Raw genomic sequence first — 21,895 nt, forward strand, 5'->3', positions numbered from 1 at the left:
GCACAGGTTTTGATCTCAGGGTCGTGAGTTCAAGTCCCACACTGGGCTCCACGCTGGGTGTGGAGCCTACTTTAAAAAAAAGTGTGAAGCTAATAGAGCCCTATTTGTTTCAGTCCTTCCTGTTTTTAGTTCTATGTGACAAAACAGATTATCACAGTTGAATACCAAAGTACATTGTCTACGGGCAGAGTTTTTTCAAGTTTGTCAAGAGCTGAAATAAGAATTGAAGAAAATTTTAATGATCCTCCCTTTGTTAATTACTAAAAAATGGTCGGTGGCTTATTTTACTTACATCCCCGAGCATCTGATGGGACTTAACCCAAAACTGCAGGGACCATGTGGAAAGAATACATTAACATTTACCAACGACGTTCATTGATTAAACCTTAGAAAAGTAAACACAGTTCCTCAGTGATGTTTCAAACAATATGAATCCTAGAGAGGAATCATTAGGTCTAGAAGAACAGCAGCTGATGAAAAGCTTTATCATTATTTTAGGAGACTTGATTTGAGAAAAAAAAAAAAAAAAGTTTGAACAAAGTAAAAATTCACTTATTCGGCCACAATAAATGCCAATTTTACATTTGCTCATCAAAGAAAAGAAATTACTAGATTTAAAGAATGACGGCATCACTAACTACAGGCAAGGAGATCAGACTATCAAAATGTGGGTGGATGATGCGAAAGAAGTCAATAGGAGCAAAGCAGCAAATACTCTTCTTTCATTTGCTGTCACCTGCTTGTGAAGTTGCTCGAAGCATCAGGAAAATAAAGAGATCACATTAGGGGCGCCTGGGAAGCTCAGCGGTTGAGCATCTGCCTTCATCTCAGGTTGTGATCCCGGCGTCCTGGGATCGAGTTCCGCATCCGGCTCTCTACAGGGAACCTGCTTCTCCCTCTGCCTGTGTCTCTGCCTCTCTCTGTGTGTCCCTCATAAATAAATAAAATCTTAAAAAAAAGAGAGAGATCACATTAAAGGGACTCCATCAGGAATTATGGGTAGCAATTTCAAGCACATAATTGGATTAAAAAACAATTATATTCATAAAAACACACTCAAGTACCTCATTAAAAAATTTAAAAACATTTTATTTGTAAGCTTTATACAAATTTAGTATTTATTATTTTTTGCTTGGTAGTTTTATTACAATTATATAAGATAAAGAAAATATAATGATTATTTTCCCCGAGACTCACATAAAAAGTCTTCCAAATCTCTCAAATTTACAATGTGCTACATCATTATGTTCATTTTCTATGTGAGACACTGACACAGAGTCTGAAAAGCCCTACATACAGCTCAGCAGGGTCTGAGGTGGAATTATCCAATTTGAAAGAATCATGAATAAATACCTTCACCTCAAAACGGTGGAAAACTTCAAAAGAACCAGAGAAACTGTGTTGATTTACATAAAGTCCATCTCTACAAAACTTTTTAAAAATAAAGAGTTCCACTATATTGACAAAAAAAGGCAAAACCACAAATCTGAAGACATAAAATAAATCTAAGTGATAAAAATGACAGTTAAACTTTAATCCGAGGCCATGATTGTCATCACATGATTAATTTGAGTAAATATTAGATATTAAAAGCCCAATAATTCTATTATATACTAATCTGAGTTATTTCTTTTTAGCAATGGCTCTGTTGAGGAATTGGTCCATGTTTTCTTCTGTTCTTGTGGTCTTGTCTTATTTTCCCCTAAATCTGGCAAGATGAATCAAAGAGGACGTTTTTCCCTCCTTCATGGCCTCTAAAGATCTACCATATAGGATCATCTAGAGAAAGAATACAACAGCGAGCCCACTCTTCTCATAGGAAAAGCACGAGGGGCCCCTAACCCCTAACTCAACAGAAATCATATCAGGCCTCAAAACTGGTAATGAAAAGGCACAGGTAGGACGTTGGAAGTGGAAACCCAAGACCGAGTATTAGGAGCTATTTCCCTATAATGCGTGATCACATTTACTACTGCTGTAGACAGAACGTTCATTCCAGGAAGCACGAATACAACATATTCACGATAATAGTGGTCAGCAGCAAATAGTTAATTTGGGGGCATGAAAAAATGAGAAAGAAGGAAGAGCATCTACCACATAGGCTGTAATACTATTCAATTCTCTAAGTCTAATAAACAATAAGCCTTCAAATATAGGAGATGCACATTAAAACACAGTTGAAGCAAAATCTTTCAAGTAACGAGTCCTTGGAACCTTAAAAATTATTAAAATTGAAGTAAAAATGAGAATTGCTGCTATTGGTATTAGTCTTCATTATACTGTTTTCATAGTAAGGGAAGTCATAGATACTGTATCTCCAGAAGGTGCAAATCCTTAATTAATACATAGAGTTTATAGGAAACATGGCCTTATTGGAATGCCCTTTATGTTCAATTAAAAAGTAAAAAATTAAAAAATTAAAACCTCAACTAGATAGCAGCTTCCAAGATAGCAAAACCATTTAAGTCCCTTGCTATCTTTGGTTATTTTCCTTAATTCCAACCTTGAAAAAAAAAAAAAAAAAGGGAATTCAGGACACTAAAATCAGATACATTGTATCTAGACTGGAATTACGTTTTACTAAGTATGTGAAAAATGCCGAGCGTTAGGTATGAACTCTGAACTATTAGCATGACTTGGAATTATGACACAGTTTAAAAAGCTAAACATTTAGAAAAGAATTATTGGTGGGACATATATTTTACATTCAAAATCATGGGTTACTACGATACAGTTTTCGGCTGTCAGTAGAGGATCAAATCCAACAATAACAAAAAAACATACTGCGACACGTTTATTTAAATTAGCTTAGACATAGCACGTGGAGTTCAAACATCACGAACAAATATTCCATCAGCGGAGTCACGGCAGCAGCTATTTTACCACCCAGAGCTACACCAAGTAGGGGTGTGCGGTACAACACAGACATGTAATAGTGCTAAACATGTTAAACAACTTGCTGCTAGTTAACAAAAAAATCCCTTTTGAGTTATTTTTGGCATCATGCTGGAGACTGCAAGGAGCCGGCGCGGGCGCTGCTAGGGTTCAGGCTCGCAGCGGCTGGCACGGGGCGTCTTCAACCGACGCGCAGCTAAAACGTAGGCTTGTTCATATATTCTTCCATTGTCTGAAAGAGAGCAGGAAATCAGAACAATTTCGCCTTAAACCACACTCTGGCAGAACGGGAAGCCTTTTGCATTCTCTTACTTATTCTCTGCCGCACAGAAGTTTCCGAAACACACCTGGACATACGTATCTGCATTCGGGCGGAGAGCGGCGATGCAAAGCTTGAGGATGATTTGCAACGTAACCATATGGCCGCAACTAAATAACTTTCAACAGGCTTGATCATACAAAGAATGTCTGATAAGACAAATGCTAGAGCCACAGCTGCCAGTGTATGACCACTGACCTCAGAGACACGTGCCCACTAAAGGGTCGTGCAACCGCCTCCCGCCAGGTATCAGAGCAATCTCCACGGTATTCGCGTAACATACGCCTCAGACAGATTCTGTGCCAGACCTCTTCGTGCGCTTATTGGCAAGCTGCAGAGGGTAAACAGACCACGGCTCTCCAGAATCTCCTCCATGTATTTTGAGGCTTTCCTCCAAGTATGCAAACCGTCTCCATCCCCACAGTCAGCTCGTTTGCTAGCGCGCCACGGGACCGTCATCTTTTCCCAGCACTTTAAAAAAAATATGCTCGGACAGATTCCCAGTTACAGGTAAGTCAAAACACACAGCGATGCTGCGAGCGCTCTACCGTGCAAGACAAGCGGGTTTTCTCTTGCGCTCTTTCCTGTTGGGAACTTAGGTATTTGTATTACGCCGGGCTCCTGGGTTGAATCAGTAAGAGGGTTCAGGGGGCAGCCCCGGGCAACGGCCCCGCCTCTCCCGTGCCAGCCGCGGAATCGGCGATGCACAGCCCGTTCTCAGGCTTGGGTCGCCGGGTGCGGGGCGCGGGATTCGCTCGCCCCGGCCAGGGGAGGCATTGACGGGCAGGGCCCGAACAGCAAGGCCATGGCTAAGCAACACTGTTCACAGGATAATAAAGTTAAAAATCAAAACAAAAACAAAAACGAAATAAAGTTAAAAATCAGGTGTTCGACTGTTTCTCACCAGCTCTGTTTAGCATTCCAGGGCTCCTCTGCTGCAATACCAGTGCCCAGTCACCCACACTTCCTCCTAAAGCTCTTACACCTGCTGGATGGGCCCCGGCCAAGAGAAGCCCACATCCTGCGGCCTTTCCCCTGCCTCCTCTTAACGGACGCCGCCGGTGTCTTCGGCGTTAGCCGGGGTATCACGCTGGCCCGGGGCCCACACCTATTTTGTGGGATCTAGAGTTTTTTATACCATTAAAAAAGGAATACAAAGGGGCGCCCGGGTGGCTCAGCCGGTGAAGCGTCCAACTCTAAAGACTTTATAACGTGGATATTCCATTTTACATAACATACTTTATAAGATATTCATCGCGTGTTATGTCCACTTTGCACGGAGACATCCTACCTTTGCAAACCTGACATACGAGCCTGCAGCCTTGGAAGGGGCTCGGCCCAGCAAAACGCTCTGGAATTGTCACTCTACTGGCTTCCCAGCTCGCTGGCCCCTAGTCACCGGCATGCCTCACGGCCCTGGCTCAGTCTAAGCGCCGCCCTGACTGCTCCCCCTGAACCGTGCTCCTCCTCAAAGCACAGAAACCAACAGCACCCAAGATTAATATTTTCTTGAGCTCGCACTTCAAAGGTTGGAACAGAGTTTTAAGATTGACACGACCCTAAGAGCCCTGCCCCAGCCTTTCACAAAAGGACCCAAATCTGTCCCTGGGACCCTTCCGTTACCCATCTTGCACCACCAAATTTCTCGTGGCTTCAGCGTGGGCTGTACGACAACTTTGTGCTGCAGCTCGGCGTTGCTTGGCTGTTACCAGGGGTTGTGCTTTTCAGGGTGACGATGTTGGGGCGCCCCCAGGCGCTTCTCACCCATCCACACAGACACAGGCAAGGTAGCCTATGGTTCCCTGCTAACGAGGTAGCATTTTGACCCACGCTTCTCATTCTGCGCTGGAGCCTCTTCTGTCGCCCCTGGCAGTGCAGCCAGGAATTGCAACCCCCACAGGTAACCAGCACCATCTCCCCATTCAGTTTCTAGTCCCTTCTTCTTCATTTTTTAAAAGATTTTATTTATTTATTCATGAGAGACAGAGACACAGGCAGAGACACAGGCAGAGGGAGAAGCAGGTTCCCTGTGGGGAGCCCCATGCGGGACTCAATCCCAGGACCCCAGGGTCACGACCTGAGCCGAAGACAGACGCTTAACCGCTGAGCCCCCAGGGTGAGCTCAGCTCTATTCCCTTCTCCTCTGTCCACAGGTTGTTGCTCCCAAAGTAAGGCCCCTCCTAAAGTCACCCCCCAACCAATTAAACTGTTCTCTTCTTAATCCACATCACTCATGTCCAGCCCTGGGACGCTCAGGATACCTGTCGAGCATTCGGGATATTTAAGACTATGTACGATCTCCTTACTAAGTATGTGAGGACAGGCCAGCCTTCTTTATTCTAAGAAACCTTTATTAGGTAAGAGTCGGGAAAGTTCCAGGGGCTAAAAGCAAACGGAGTATTACAAAGGCCTCCTTCAATCTTTTGTAGCTACAGATAGTTGCGTGGGTCCAGGGGCGGGGGAGAAACGGGAGCAGTCCTTCTTTTTGTCTTACACGATTATATTACTGGCGCCTGTTCACGCTAAACCCTGGCGCGTCGACTCATTGACCGAGCGGAGGCCCCGGCGCCCAGGAGAGAGCTGATGACGCGGTGTCCATCGGCAGGGGCTGCGGCTTCCCCATGGCCTCACGACATGGGCCACTCACGCTGGGGCCTCGGCGCTCACGAGGGCCCCCGAGGCCTGCCCCTCGGACCTGGCACTCACGCACCAGGCGCCTCAGCCAGCAGTTGGGGTTTCCCCGTCAGAGGGTGAAATCGCGCTCCCCAGAGTTCGGGGCACCTGCACCGGCTGCGGCACCGGCTCTTTACGAGTCCCCACTTCTTTCAGAGGAGGACTTCAAAATGACCCAGGTGGGCTTGGCCCCAGTTCAAAAAGCTGTCATTACTGTAACTGCCAAAGACCCTGGTTAAAAAAAAAAAAAAAAAAAAAAAAAAAAAAGGTCCCTTTCTCCCGTAAAGCTGAGATTCCACAGCCAAGGGCCCGAAGACAGAATCATAAGTAACCGCTGGCGCATTCTAAGAAAGGTTCTTCTGTGGAATTTGCAGACCACTGAGTTCTCAAGGACCCCGTGCAACCCCCTTCCTGCGCATTCGGAGAGACCAGCACACACCAGAGTTTGAAGCACCGAGGCGAGAACACCTGCAAGGAAACGCCCGCGCCTGCCGCAGAGGCCTTCCTCGGTCCGTCCGTCCACCTGCGGGGCCCCTGCGCGGGCAGCAGCAAGCCATCGGTCGGCCAGGAAGAAGGGCTTTAATGCCAATCTTTAAAAGAGAGTTTATCATCCTCTGGGATCTCCTGACCCGAGACTATGAAATAGGCAGGCAGGGCGGCCCGGGGGGCGCAGCGGTTTAGTGCCGCCTTCGGCCCAGGGCCTGATCCTGGAGACCCGGATCGAGTCCCACATCGGGGCCCCCACAGGCAGCCTGCTTCTCCCTCTGCCTGTGTCTCTGCCTCTCTCTCTCTCTGTGTCTCTCATGAATAAATAAATAAAATCTTTAAAAATAAAATAGGCAGGTGGAAAAACCCCAGGATGCTGTGTGAAGAAGCACCCAGTGGTGGTGGAGCTGGGGTACAGCTCAGCTTGCGCTGGAGCAGGTGGGGTCGCTCATCTGGGAGGCCGAGGGTCAGAGGGGACTGTCCCTTCTGGTGTCCTTGGAGGAGTGACGGGGCATCGCAGGGAAGCTCCCTTACTGGGCATGAGGCAAATCTGCACTGTGCCCAAAAGACCTGCTGCGATTTATATAAATATCACAGAGGCAGGAGCACGACCCCTAGGATGCTTCAGGGCCCATTTAAGCCTCGGCAAGCAAGCCACAGTCTTCCCAATTTATTTCTGCAAATAGGAGCACACATGCAGCCTCACCGGGAGGCGCAAGAAATTTTAATTAAAATGATAAATGCCATCTTCAGTAATAAAGTTCTAATATCTCCTGCAAATGAAATAATGATGTCCTCCTCTTCTCCACTCCCAGGGGAGCACAGATATTTTAATGAAAATCTTTTCATACCTTTCATGAAATTCTGGAAAAACATAGCACCGAGCTTTTGGTACCTTTCTGACAGTGAGGGGACCTCACTAAAGAAACTCAACCAAACAGAAGGAGCGAAGACTCTGGAGCCCAAGGTCCTGCCATCAAATCTCCATTCCACACTTGCTGGCTGTGTGACATCAGGTGGACTGTTTGACCTCTCTGTGTCTCAGTTTACTCATCTTCAAAATGAGGGTAAAAATGCTACCCACCTCTTAGAGCTACTGTGATAATTAAATGAGTTAAAACAAGTAAGTCACAGGGCACCCGGGTGGCTCAGTGGTTGGCGTCTCCCTTCGGCTCAGGTCGTGACCTTGGGGTCCTGGGATCAACTCCCACATCGGGCTCCCCGCAGGGACTCTGCTTCTCCCTCTGCCTGTGTCTCTGCCTCTCTTGCTGTGTCTCTCATGAATAAATAAAAATCTTAAAAAAAAAATTTTTTTTTAAATACAGTTAAGTCACTTAGAAACTGCAAGCTGCCCAGAGTGCGCGCGCAGTAAGTGTCAACCGATATACAACCATCACCACCCCCATCATCGTCTCTCTCCAAGGCACAGCACCGTGTACTGACCTCCTGTAACATATCAGAATCTTCAATGGCTTTCACAGCGGACTTTTTGGACGTTTCCTGAATTTCTCCACCCATTATGAACTCGTCAAGAATAAAGTAAGCCTTTTCAAAATTGAAGATAATATCCAGCTCACAGACCTGGTAGGACAGAAACAAAACATTTCGATAAACTTGCAGGGTTATCGGGGCAAACGTACGGCAGCGTCTCAAGCTTTTTCAACACTTACACCCACGTGGGACCCCGAAGGCAAGGCCATCAGATGGTGCTGTGAGGCCAGAGACACAGAAGCAGGGACTCCCAGGCCTTCAGCGAAAGTAAAACCACATTCCATTAGGCAGACAATTTCCTTAAATAATATTCTTTTTATTCACAACAAGAAATTTGAGAGTTGGGACAGGCATCAGGCAGCTCGGCTCATGTTTCCTTCGGCACAAATGGAAGCCAAGTCCCCGCTACGACGCCTCCTTCCTCCTGCTGTCCTGTCTGTAAATCTTGGCTCGGAGCGTTAGGACCCTCCGAAGCTTCCTCCTCAAAGGCGAATTAGCTCAACCGTGCTAATTTTTCTCAAAATTATATCACAAGCCAGTGGTTCTCAACCTTCAAGAGCATATGTGAATCACCCAGAAGGCTCCTTTAGGGACTCGCTGCTGGGCCCCAGCCCTGTAATTTTGTGACTCAGTGGGTCTGGGGAAGGCCAGAGAGTCTAAACTTCTAACTGGTTCCCTGGTGATGCTAATGATGTGGGCCTGGGGACCACCCAGGGAGAACCACTGTCCCAGTTTGAAGCAGAGGCTGAGATGGGGTGCCTGGGTGGCTCAGTGGTGCCTTCGGCTCAGGGTGTGACTCCAGGGTCCTGGGATCGAGTCCTGCATCGGGCTTCCTGCAGGGAGCCTGCTTCTGTTTCTGCCTCTCTCTCTGTATTTCTCATGAATAAATAAATAAATAAAATCCTAAGTTAAAAAAAAAAAAAGCAGAGTCTGATAGATTTTGCTGTTTAAGTGAAGCAAGTGGCAAGAGCAGCCCCATAATCCAAATAGGCCTTGTTTCCAATTCCTGACCAAAGGCCACTCAGGCAGTCTGCTGGTGTTTTCCTCCTCACTTACCCCTCAACTCCCAACACTTCCCTTTCCTGTTCCACACCCGCTTGAAGGTTTCCACCGTCAACTGGAAGCTTTTAGCCCTCCCCAACCTTGACCTCTAAGCAGCACTGGATACCCTTCCCCAATCTTTTTCTTGAAAATTCTCTCTCCCTCTTGCTCCCCAACGTTGGCAATACCATCCAACGCCAGCTCTTGTCCTGCATCTCCGGTGAATCCTCCTCAGGTTTGTCAGATGATCTCTCTCCCCGTACTTTGCATTTGGCTAAGATGTATTTATGGAGTGCTTGGGGCGTCAGTCCGCAAACCAACATCACTGCTGCATGGTGCTTACATTCCAAAGACCCAGCTTCTTCTTAAGCACCGGTGTTGCTCATGAGAGCCTCTCCTCTTTGCAACGCATGTGTTATAGACAATCCCATGGACGCTCTAGAGCGTGTCTAGCACGCAGGTGTCTTAGCAGACCTAGATATCTAGCCCTGATCTCCTGCTAGAGCGAGTCCGATACTTTCACCTGCTCATTCGACATCTCTGCCTGGAGATTCCTCGGGCCAACCAAGTCACCCACCATGTGCCAAAGTGAAGTGAAGCATATTCTTTTCCCAGTAAAAGATGTTTTGCTTAGTAGCTGCAACGTCTGTCTATCTGTGGTTCAATCAAATTCATCCCCCGGGTCCACTTATTTCCCCTCCCCCTCAGCCCTTTCCATCCTTCGGCGTCATCCCTCTCGGCTTGATCACCAATTCCTATTGATTCTATGGTGTAAATGAAACCCAGCCTTTCCCGTCTTCCCCCCATTCACCACCATTGCTCAGGCCTGCACCCTCTCTCCTTAAGGCCATGGCATTGACCCTCTGGGTGGTGTCCGGCCCCACTCAAGGCCAACAACCACTAACACTCTGATGAAGTGACGATCTTGTGCCTGCCCCGTGTGAGGTCTTATGTTCAGGGCAGAGCGGTAATTCTTCGGCCTGGCACAGAGAAGTCTCACCACCCAGCCTGGACGGGCTCTCTGGCTTCCTTGTGTCAGCGCTCAGCCTACACCACCACACTCCATTAACTCACCATGTTACCTCTTTACCCTTTGCACATCCCAGCAATTCCTGGGATGGCCTCCCCATGTCCTTTCCTTTATTCTGCTGGCAAAATTAAGCTCATTTTTCAAGGCCAAATTCAAAAGTCAGGGGCACGCTGTTTCCACCAAAACCTCCTTTCCCCCATTTCAGATTTCCCACCACTTGCTCTGTGGTCTCTCTTGCATCTTGTGGGCCCGAGTATATATATACTGACTTACCACGCTCTCCCCCAGGACTGCGAGCTCAGGCACAGACCTTATCTTAGTCATCTTGCTATGCCTGGTATCTAGCACACAAGAGGACGTGATATACGTCCGCAGGATAAATGAGTCATCACCACTTAGGCCTTGTTTCTATGATGTTGGGCACTAATGGCTTCCCAGATCCGCAATTCTCTGATGCTACAGAGTGCTACCACTTTACATAAAACGGATGTCAACATTTTAGCCAACTGCTCCATATCGTTAGGAGTTAGGTCAGAATCCACAAGGTAAACGGTTAGGTAAATACCACTATCGTAAAAGGCCAGCTCAGAAAAACTCATCTAACTCATCTGCAAAGGTCACAGTCTCCTCATTCGTTAGAAAGCACCATCTGGTGGGTAAATCAACAACCAGCAGGTGTATATGTCCACAGCTACCTTCATCCTCCCTCAACAGTCTGCCTGCCTCTGTCTGCCGTGACAACATGGAAATTCCACGTAGAAGTTGGAAAGAATGATATAGATTTCCATAGACAGTCGTGGAAACTACTCCAAGATACATTAGTAAGGAGAGGGGGAAAAAAAGAAAGTTGCAGAATAATATGCATAATGCAATCCCATGTAAAAATAAAACCATGTATGTCTACAAGGATATGTAAAAAAAATGCATTCTTTTGCAATTTTTAAACAGTACAGATAAACAAAAAGAAACACAATATATCAGACATCCGTGCTTATTAGAGAAGGAACGAGAAGCAAGCAGTTACCAGAGGTCAGAAGAGGCGAGAGGTCAGGAGCTAGAGTAGCAAGAGCTGAGGAATCTCAGAGGCAGGCGGAGACCAGGAGTCGAGACAGACAGGAGCCTCGTGGGGAGAGACCAACAATCAGTATCCTGCAAGGTGAACCTGGCAGGCCCTAAATCCAGTTCTCTAGGACCATCTCGACCCCCCCTCAGAGCAGCGACCAGTCGGGCTGGCTGACAGCCGTGGGGCCTTCATTCACTGCATCCAGTTTCAAGGGATGGGAATCAAGTAACATGGGATGTGCACACAACACACACACACACACACACACACACGCGCGCACGCACAGGCAACCTGGATATGCATTTACTATCTCCGGATCATGAGGAAATGGACCTTCTATTGGAATTACAGAGAATATTATGAATGAGCCACCATTTCACATACAGCAACTCCAAGATGCTGCTTTTATGGTTCTGCTTTGAGCCTAACCTCAAGGGGTATCTGCAAGTAAGAATGGGAATCACCTCCCAGAATTCCTTAGACCAAATGCAGACTAGTTACTCAAATACTTGTGGCTCCGCCTCTAGGGTACCGGCCCAGTACAGCAAGAACGTATCCCCCGTGCTCAAATGACTGCGTTTCATCTAATTATGCAAAAACAAATAGTGTCCGTGTTTATAAACACATGAGCCTATTGATTTTTTTCCTGCTTCTGTGTATCTATACCCTGGATCTCTCAGCATGCGCTTCACTATAACTCAGTTTGCAGGTCTTCTCTTATAGCAGAACACGTGATGTAGAAAATGGTTTCTGGTATTTGAATAACTAAGTACTTTCAGATGGAGTCTAAGAACCTTCTCTTACTAAATTCTCTTCTAAAGTAAATACAGGGGTGCCCCGGTGGCTCAGCGGTTGAGCGTCTGCCTTCAGCTCAGTTCATGACCCCAGGGTCCTGGGATCGAGTCCCACATCGGGCTCCCCACAGGGAGCCTGCTTCGCCCTCTGCTTGTATCTCTGCCTCTCTCTCTGGGTCTCTCATGAATAAATAAATCTTTTTAAAAAACAAATATAAAATATTTAAATTACATACAGTTAAAGTATCAAACCATACATAAAATACTTACAGTTTATGGTACAATAACATAGCAATTGGCAGTTTGTAATGTATTATTAATTACACAGTCTCTTTGATCCTCACAACAGCCCCATGAGATTATCAAAGTAAATATTTCTATTAGCCTGTTTGAGTGTTATTTTTCTTATCTGTAAATTAGAGATCTATTCCGAACCAAAGCATGGGTCTAGTTAGTGAGTGAGTCAACACCAGACCCAGTAGGACTCAGAAGCCTCCTCCTCCTCCAAGAAAACTTCCTAAATCAAGATCAAATGTCTCTGGGATAGGAACACCAATACCCTCTGAGCACATCTGTAAAAACTCATACTATAGTCTATGTTGGGAAAATATGGCAGCCGACTAAATTCTCAGACAGACCTTTATCTACTGGGAGACTCTGTTGCACCTCCCCTTAGCCTCTGTAAATTGGGGTTAATGCTGTTGACTGAAGATTGAAAGATTAACTAGCTAATCCTTGTAAATCTCCCTGGAATTAAAAAAATTCTCAAAAAATGCATAAATTAGAAGACAGAGATTTTGATTTCTCTCTTGTAGAAAGGTAATATTTTCCAATGTTATAAGAGAGGCTCAGTACAGAGTTTTCTCTTCAATAATATTAAGGACAGAGTTCCAGGAAACCTTCAGTATTAACACAAGGGAAAAAGAAAGCCAAAGAGAAATATATTATTCCTGAGATGATGTCAGTGAGCATGAATACTGGTAGGCTTTGCTCATCACAGTTAATTAATAAGAACTGAACACCTACTGGGCAGATAGCCTTGAATTGCTCTTAGCTGTTCTTAGCTTAATAAAAGATTCATTGAATTTTTTAGCAAATTAAATTTCGGTCCATGGCAAAGACAGAGCTTCTAGAAGTATGCCAAAATAGGATGAAAAATTAATGTTGGAGAAATAGGAATTCATTCTGATTCTCCTTATATCTTAACTAGGTCTGGCATTGGTGAAGGTGATTTAGATTCTCTTAAGAAAGCAACATGTTCTGAAATAGCTAAAATCTGTCCAGATAAGATTGAGATCAAAACTTAACCCCAATTCACATTACCACAGTCGGGTAAATCTAGAAAAACACAAGAGGCCAAACCAGAGTGCAGAAATTATGGGCAGAGGCAGGTCCTAGGAAAGCCTGGGCCTCAGGAAAATCCTTCAGGCCTTTCTAAAAGGCCACATCTGCAGTGGGTTTCAAAATGTCAGGCTTCATTTGAATAATGGAAAGCATAAAATTGAGTAATCTCAAGTTCAAAAACATGCTATTACACATCTGCACACCTCTCTTTAAAAACTAAAAATAAACACGGGGAATCAAGAGAAAGAGAAAAAAACATGGTCCGGCTGTCTCACTCTCTACACTGACCAATGACCTAAAATCTCCAAAGCAACATGTAAGGTCATCTTCTAACATCACTGACGAAGGGAAATGGAGGGGAAGAAATAGGATGAAAGGAGGGAGGGAGAGAAAAATCCCTTCAAAAACCTTTCAAGTACTCACCCTGTGAAAACTGTTCCAAGAAATCTGATAACACCTCGGCCAATACTGCAAATGCTACTTACTCCATGGAACAGAGCACAGAAAGTCTTGTGGAAGCGAACTCTCCCAACAACACTTAATAGAAATAAATCTTCCGTGAGCCAGGGAACAGAAAAGAGAGCATCACTGAGAGAAATTACATCCCAAATCCAATGATTTATTTCTGAAGACTGTGGCCTGGATGACATGTTTCTGGAATGTTTGTTAAAATCTGGCCCAGAGTGGCTCACAAGTGTTGAAAAATCAAACAGCTAAGTCCCAGGTCATTATCTCGAGAGACTTGGGGTCTCATGGTCGTACAAAGCCGGCACAAGTTAAGGGTAATACCGGGCTGTTCCATGCAGCTGGAGTGCTGAGCATGTCGGGGATAAAAAGAGAGGGCATGGCAACAAGGCTGGAGACGTGGCCTGGGACTGAAGTCTAGAAAGCTTAGAAGTTTGGCTTTTATTCATCTTAGATGATGGAAAGTGACTGGGGACATCTGTCACCTGGGTCCCTGCACACCAGGAGGACGGTAACTAACCACCCAGGAAAGGGTAGCAGAGATGAGCTCAGAGGCAGAAAGAGCCAGAGGTGAGATTTCAAAGGGAAACCACGTAAACCTGTACTAGTGGGAATGGAGGGGAAGGGTGGATTTTAGTCCATCTGAATAGATAAGGGCAGCCTTTAGTGAAGGGTGGAGAAAGAAGAAAGAAAGAACCACTGAAGGATCCTGGGACATAATAAACTCAATCGTAAGACAGAACAGGTTTGCAGAAGAGGATTTTAGTTCTTGACATGTCAAGACTGAGATGGCCGGGAGAAGCCTGGAGAAGCCCGTCCTCTGCAGAGGAAGAGACAGCCATCTGGTCATGGATTCCAGAAGCGGAAGGCAGGTAGACACCCAAGGAGAGTAGGAGGGGTGGGGGGAGGAAGGGAGTTCGGGACAGAAACCAAGGAGAGGCCTTTAGAAACAGGCTGAGAATCGGCAGAACTCAGCGATGTGGCAAAAAAATAATAAAGAGGATCAGTGACAAGCAAGGACCAGTGATGCAGAGAGGTGAGGTGGGTAAAGACTGGTGTTGACCATGAGGAAGGGGCCACTGGGAACTATGATTTCCTTGGAGGCTGAGCTGTAAGCTGCCACAGTGCGTGGGTTCTAAGGATGGCAGCACCTCATACAGGATATTACCTGGCACTAAATGCATGGAGATTAAATAGCAATAGGAAAGAAAGGGATTTTGGTATTCTTGTTTATTTGTTTGGCATTTTTTAAATGTATAAATAATATTAAATAACCTTAGTAAAGAATCCAGAGGGAGGATTAAAAAATAAAAATAGAAAAGAGATGATACACAATGAAGAATGAGGAGGAATCCTTCACAATTGGGGCATCTGGGGGGCTCAGGCAGGTAAGCTCAGGTCATGATCCCTGGGTCCTGGGGTCGAGGCCCGCATTGGGCTCCCTGCTCAGTGGACGGCCTGCTTCTCCCTCTGCCTCACCCCTCCCTTGCTGGTGTTCTCTGACTCTATCTGTCAAATAAATAACATCTTAAAAAAAAACAAAAACAGGAATCCTTCACAATTAAATTCGTGATCATTGAATGAGGCCTCTAGTGTGGTTGTGGTCTGAAGATGGAGGGGACACGGCCTGCCTCTTGAAAGCTCTGGATCCTTTGTTTACAAAGAATTATGGGAAGTGGAAGAAGGTCTCATATTCTGCACAAATGCTTATTTTAGACATGACAGAGAGAGAGAGAGAAAGGTTGTGATAGAGACAGAACTGACGTAAGAGCTGAAACAAGGACTGATTCTAAATACACCCGAAAGACACTTACATTTCCAAAGTATTTGTCGAGCAACTCCACGTAACGATGCACAATCTCCAGTGTCAGGAGCTCGTTGTCCTGATTTTCTACTGCACAGCAAAAATACAAACTAGCATACCTTGAAAAGAAAAAAAATGAAGAAAGAAAAGTAAAATATGACGATACATCAACTAACCTGAAGCGGGTGTTTCCCACAGCGCGTATGCAGAGTTACCTCTTCCCCAGGGACTCTCCCCACCAGCATCCGAGAATGAAATCATCATTTGTCACCTCCACAGCCTCCCAATGTTAAGTCGAATGCACAAAAATATGGTGGCCATTGGGTTATTTCTGTTAATTACCTGAAATATTGTCCTCCGAGACCGCACGGTGAGACAGGGCCCTGGCCCGCAGCAATAGGAGGGTCTGCTCACGCCCCTCTCCTGCTTGCGACTGTCCTTTCTCCACTTCACCCCCCACCACGGCTTTCGCTTCACACTGTGCTGCACCCACGCATCTGTGTCCCACGCTCGGCCCGAGCGGCCCATCCTCCTGCGGCCTCCGCTGCCCAGGATACTCTACCCCATGGCTCCGGCCGGTCCACGCCTCCCGGCCCGGCTCGGAGCTGGGGGGCCACGTCTTCTGGGAAATCTCCAACGCCCCTAACCACACTGGGCGCCTGGCTCTGCTCGCCTGCGCTTCTCCCTCCGAGCAGCCAGCGCTCCTCGGCTTCCGAGCAGGCCGGGCTCCCCGGGCAGATGCTGAGGCTGCCTTGCTCACGTCCTGCCCACCGCGCACCCCGGAGCTGCGGGAGCTGCCGGGAGCTGCAGTAGCTGCCGGGGCAGCGCGGGCCCAGTCTTTACACAACGCTTTACATCGCAGAGGAGCTCCAAGTCTGAAAACCCCAGCAGGCGGAGGGCAGCAGGGACAAGCTTCTTGTTGACAAGTGCTTCCTGGGCCTTCGCCTTCCGTCCCCGGGGCGCCTGGTCCTAAGGGGCCCTTGCCGACGTCTCCCCAGACGCTAGTACTGAAAGCTTTGGGCCCAGCAGAAGCAGCTTTGCCCAGGCACTTCCTGGCCATCTACTCTGTTAAATACCACCTGCCAGGCTGCCTCTGCTTCTCCCTCTCAGGTCTTACAACGGCCTCGGCAGGAGCCTTCCTAGTGCACGTCCCCATGTGGGAGCCGCAGCAGGATGCGGAGTGCAGGGCCAGCTCGGCAGGTTCGGGTCCTGCCTTAGACATCAGTTACGTGGGGCTTTTTGGGGGGACTGCTCTATGTCTCCGGGCCTCAGTTTCCTTACCCATAAACTGAGGATGCTTGCCAGTCCCGTCTTGTGACGGCAAGCCGCTGCAATCATCAGAGATTCTATAGGCTTTAAATCCAGAAGGAAGGGCGCCTGGGTGGCTCCATAGTAAAGCATCTGCCTTTGGCTCCAATCATGATCTCGGGGGTGCTGCTCAGCAGGGAGTCGGCTTCCCCTCTCCCTCTGCCCCCCACCTCCCACTCACGTGCTCTCTCTTTCTCAAATAAATGAAATCTTTAAAAAAATAAAAATTAAAAAAGCCAGGAGAATATGGATTTGAATCCTGGCTCTCCTAACTGCCATTTAGCTACTGCCCACTTAGAAACTCTCTGTGACTTCGGTTGCCACCTCTACAAATATGAGTAATAATAGCAATGATAAGAGCTGCCCATGTCTCCAGCATTTTATCCTGCATTTAAAAAAAAATTATTTATTTGACAGAGAGCACAGGCAGGGGGAGTGGCAGGCAGAGGGAGAGGGAGGAGCGGGCACCCGCTCAGACCCAGGCCTGAATCCCAGGACTGTGGGATGATGACCAGAGCTGAAGGCAGAAGCTCAACTACTTACTCGACTGAGCCCCCCAGGTGCCTGCGTTCTCCCCACAGCAGGTGTCACTACCGCAGAAGGTCTTGTTTGCCTAACCAGCGAGCACGCTGCCCCAGAGCTGCACTGTGGTGTCTCACTTGCTACGTCATCCACAGTCATTAGAAGGGCCTAGAAGCAATGCCTTGGATGCACTTGCACGTAATCCACACATAGAATCCATCCTGGCACGTGGAAAGCCTTTTGGCGAATGAGAGCTCTTTTCTGTTAGTCTATTGGTACAAGTGTTTGGGGTCCAGACTCCAAAGACTTCAGTAAGAGACAGAATTGGGTGTTGTAGCTGAAAAGGTTCAGATTAAACAGCCCAAAGCAATGATGAGAAAGACCGTTCTCATAAAGCTACTCACACCTTTTATAAACGAGTTTGAGCTCCTTCCAGTCAACAAAGCTGCTTGTCCTCTGACCACGAGAGAGGATGATCTGAACAATCTCCCGGGTGATCTTTTTCCTTTCTTTGTCAGGGAGCGTCGTGTACCATTTCTGCAGCCGTAATTTCCCCTGTCGACTGAAAAGCAATATGAAATGTATCTAGAACAAATAAAGGACAGAGAAAAACAGAACTTGATCAGCTAAATCGTTCTGCACAGACACTGGAAATCAGATGGCAGGGTTTACAAATGATGGTAACTCTGGACAGATGAAGAAATTCTCACCAGCGAGAAAATGATCTCGTCCAAAAATTCCGTTTACCCCACCTGAGAACAAAGAAGCGTGTGCATGGAAAACACAGCTTATTGATGTTAGCGGGGAGAGATAAGAGTTCGAAAAACGTGATTCCTTTTTTTGGAGTCATGAGGCAGAAAAATCATATAGAAGAAACACGTAACTCCTTTGAGAACACGATAAAATGGTCCTTCACGAGGCAAAACTAAAGGGTTAAAAACAGCGGAAGAGTTTACTTTAAAAACTACAGCCAAGTTCCCGGTCACAACTCTGGCAACACGATGACAAGGAGGAAGAGAAGAGAGAAGGAGGAGGACACGGTGTGGGCGACGGTGGGAGAGCAGCACAGGACCGGACCGATCCTCAGTCCACTCCGGAGAGAAAATCGTCCACCCCGAAGGCGCACCACAGGGATGTGATACGGGTCCGTAGCGGGGTGGCTGCTGCCGTCGAGCCCACCGACGTGTCACCGCCTCACATGGTGGCCGCGGCGCGGGCCCACAGCTCCTCGCGTCTGCTCCCAGCAGGTCTCCAGGACTCACCCCAGGGTCACGGCCTGCGCTCAGCGGCGCGAACGGCAGCCTCCAGACACGCACAGCCGCGCCCTCGTGCTCCTCGCCCGACCTCTCCCCGTCTGCCCCCGGGCCCCCCGCCCGCCCCCCGTGATCACCGGCCTCCCCCACGGGCCTCCGTGACTTTGACATTTCAGATCCCACATGTCAGTCGGATGGCGCAGGACTGGGCTTCATGCCGGGCTTATTTCAGTGAACACGAACCCGGGTTCATCCAGGGTATCACGGACGACAGGATTTCTTCCTTTCTTAGAACTGAGCGTATTCCATCGCGCGCGCACACACACACACGCACACACACATGGACACACACACGCACACACACGCACACACACACATGCACACGCACACACACACACACACGCGCACACACACACGCACACACACACGCACACACACACGCACGCACACACACACGCACACACACACACGCACACACACACGCACACACACACACGCACACACACACGCACACACACACGCACACACACACGCACGCACACACACACACACACACACACACGCACACACACACGCACACACACACACACGCACACACACGCACGTATATTCCACACTTTCTCGGTCCGCTCATCTGCGGTGGCCAAGCATCTCGGCTGCTGTGAATGCGGCTGCCACGAACCCGGACAGCAGGTGTCTCTTCAAGACCCTGACTTCATCTCCTTTGAAAACGTGCCCAGAGCGGGACGCGGGCACATAAAGGGGCTCTCTCTGTCATTATTTGAGGAAGCGCCGTAACGGCTGCACAGTCCGCACTGCCACCAGCAGGCTCCGTTTGCTCCACACTTTCACCAACTCTATCGTCTCTTTGGTAACAGTCATTCTAATCAAGGCGACGTGGTCTCCTATGGTTTGGATTTGCAGCTCTCCGATGATTAACGGTGTTGAGCATCTTTCCGCGTGCCCGTTGGCTATCTACAAGTCTTCTTTGAAGAAATATCTGTTCAGGTCCTTTCTCCATTTTTTTTTAAGATTTTATTTATTTATTCATGAGAGACACAGAGAGAGAGAGAGGCAGAGACACAGGCAGAGGGAGAAGCAGGCTCCATGCGGGGAGCCCGACGTGGGACTCGATCCCTGGTCTCCAGGATCACGCCCTGAGCTGAAGGCGGCGCTAAACCGCTGAGCCGCTCGAGCTGCCCCTTTCTCCATTTTTTAATCAGGTTATTGATTTTCTTGCTATTGACTTGTTTGAGCTACTTGTGATTTTGGATATTAACCTCTTAACAGACACATGGTTTACAAAGATCTTCTTCCATTCCGGGTGGTCTCTTCCTTCTGTTGATTGTTTCCTTCGCTGTGAAAACGCTGTTTAGTTTGCTGTAACTTCATTTGTTTATTTTTGTTTTTGTTGCCCTTGCTTTTGGGGTAATAACCAAAATATCCCTGGCCAGACCGATGTTATGAACCTATTTCCTTACGCTTTTTTCCTTTCTGCAAATTCTTAGATTTGCAGTTTCAGATCTTACATTTAAGTCTTAATCCATTTTGAGTTGATTTTTTTTTAAATATGGACGAAGGAAGGGAAGTAGGTAAGGAAAGTAAGAGAAGGGTCCAATTTCAGTCTTTTGCATGTGGATAACCAGTTTTCCCAATGCCATTTATTGAAAGAATGTCCTTTCTCTGTTGTGTGTTCTTGGCGTCTTTGTTGAAGATCAAACTAATTCTTTTTTTTTTTTTTAAGATCAAACTAATTCTTAAATGTCTTTACTCCACTTTGTGGGTAACTTGGCTGAGAGCTTTAAAATAGATTATCTCACATAACAATTGTCTTTGTCATCACAATAGATTTGTAATGATTTAGATGGTGTATTCATTATGTTTGGAAGCAACCCAATCTCATTTCCAATTAAGTTTCAAAATGTGTATTTTAAATAAATGTTTATATTTCAATGCATTTTAAAAGCAGTAAGCAAATGGAAGACACCATAACATGCAGAAATTTACTTTGGTACTTTACAGGTAAGTAGATAGGTTTTTCAGAAATTATTAAATGTTAATCTCTATTTGATGGAATAAGTTTCCTCAAGGTACCATGTGAGAAGTTTAGAATCATAATGTATTTCATCAGGTTTTTCCTTTGTTTTTTTAAAAAATAAAGTTCATTGTAGAGGTTAAGTGTGTTATGGAAAGAAGAACAATATATACTGAAAGCCAAAATCATTACAGTTTTATATTTTATATTATTTATTTTGTAAATAAGGTATTCTCCTCCTTTTATTGAAGAGGTTTGGCTTTGAACATCAGGGCATAAGTCATAAAAACTCACTAGGTGGTGATACCTGAGGACCAAAAGAAACCAGGGCTCTTGCCCCAGAGGTCCCCCTACACCAACCTATAGAATCTGAGGTCTTCTTAATAAGGTTATATTCTGTCTTAGAAAGAAAACATCTCTTAGAACAAGGATTCGAAGACCAAGGCATCACAAGTGAGGAGAAAGCAAGTGTAAAAGCCCTGCTCATCTAGCAGCTTCAAGAAATATCACCCTGGGTCTGGAATCTTAAATATCTGCTGAGAACATAGCATTTTCTCAAATATCAATTTCACTATCAGCATAGGTATAAATAATTCAGTAATGGAACACAGTGACTATTTTCTAAGAATTAAGTTGAGAACAGTATTCTTACTCCCAAGAAGACATCATCCTAAAAGTGACATTCTAAAAGTTCAAAGTTCAACAGTGAACCATAAAACCTGGGGCAGCTGGGTAGCTCAGTGGTTGAGCATCTGTCTTTGGCTCAGGGCATGATCCTGGGGTCCTGGGATCGAGTCCCACATGGCCTCCCTTCAGGGAGCCTGCTTCTCCCTCTGCCTGTGTCTCTGCCTCTCTCTCTGTGTCTCTCATGAATAAATAAATAAAATCTAAAAAAAAAAAAAAAAGAACCATAAAATCTCAGGGTCTTGAGAGCAAGGCTCAGCTTTGGATCATCGCCAATGGATAAGTCTATTCTATCCCATGTCCAGCAAATGGCCAGACTTTCACTAGAGAAATGAAATCCACACATTTTCTTCATGTTCACTTTGCATTTCCTGTTAGAAAATGTCTTTCTTCCCATCTAACCTAACCTCTTCTGTTATAGTTTAAACCAGTTTTTCCTGATTTTATCCACCGTGTCTATTAAGACAGTAAGTCACTGCCCCAAGAGTAATAACCAACTCCACACGTATTTGAAGACGGCCTTTCAGTCTAAATAACCCTGGTTTCATGCTATCTTCTTCTCGGTTCTATTTGCAGATCTCAAAAATCATCCTTGCTTGGATTCCTCAGAATGCCAAATGTTACTAAATGCTCCTTTTAATTGAGGGCACTCAGATCGATGCCCAAAGTTCCAGTGAGAGACTGGAAC

The 21,895-nt window shown here is 46.4% G+C and overlaps 1 protein-coding gene across 1 annotated transcript in view; it reads right to left on the reverse strand.

Annotated features, from left to right (window-relative positions):
* Window positions 1–1,068: 1,068 nt before the first annotated feature.
* AP1S3 (adaptor related protein complex 1 subunit sigma 3) overlaps window positions 1,069–21,895 on the reverse strand; it is a 53,705-nt gene continuing 32,878 nt past the window's right edge. The window contains exons 2-5 of the mRNA XM_041737399.1: window positions 17,642–17,820; window positions 15,416–15,524; window positions 7,817–7,954; window positions 1,069–3,127 (exon numbers count right to left, since the gene is read on the reverse strand). Coding sequence (XP_041593333.1) covers window positions 3,092–3,127; window positions 7,817–7,954; window positions 15,416–15,524; window positions 17,642–17,820 — 462 coding nt within the window. The 3' untranslated portion in view covers window positions 1,069–3,091. The remainder of the gene's footprint in view (window positions 3,128–7,816; window positions 7,955–15,415; window positions 15,525–17,641; window positions 17,821–21,895) is intronic.

This window comes from Vulpes lagopus, chromosome 22 (assembly GCF_018345385.1).
Source record: "Vulpes lagopus strain Blue_001 chromosome 22, ASM1834538v1, whole genome shotgun sequence".
In the NCBI taxonomy this organism is placed as follows: domain Eukaryota; kingdom Metazoa; phylum Chordata; class Mammalia; order Carnivora; family Canidae; genus Vulpes; species Vulpes lagopus.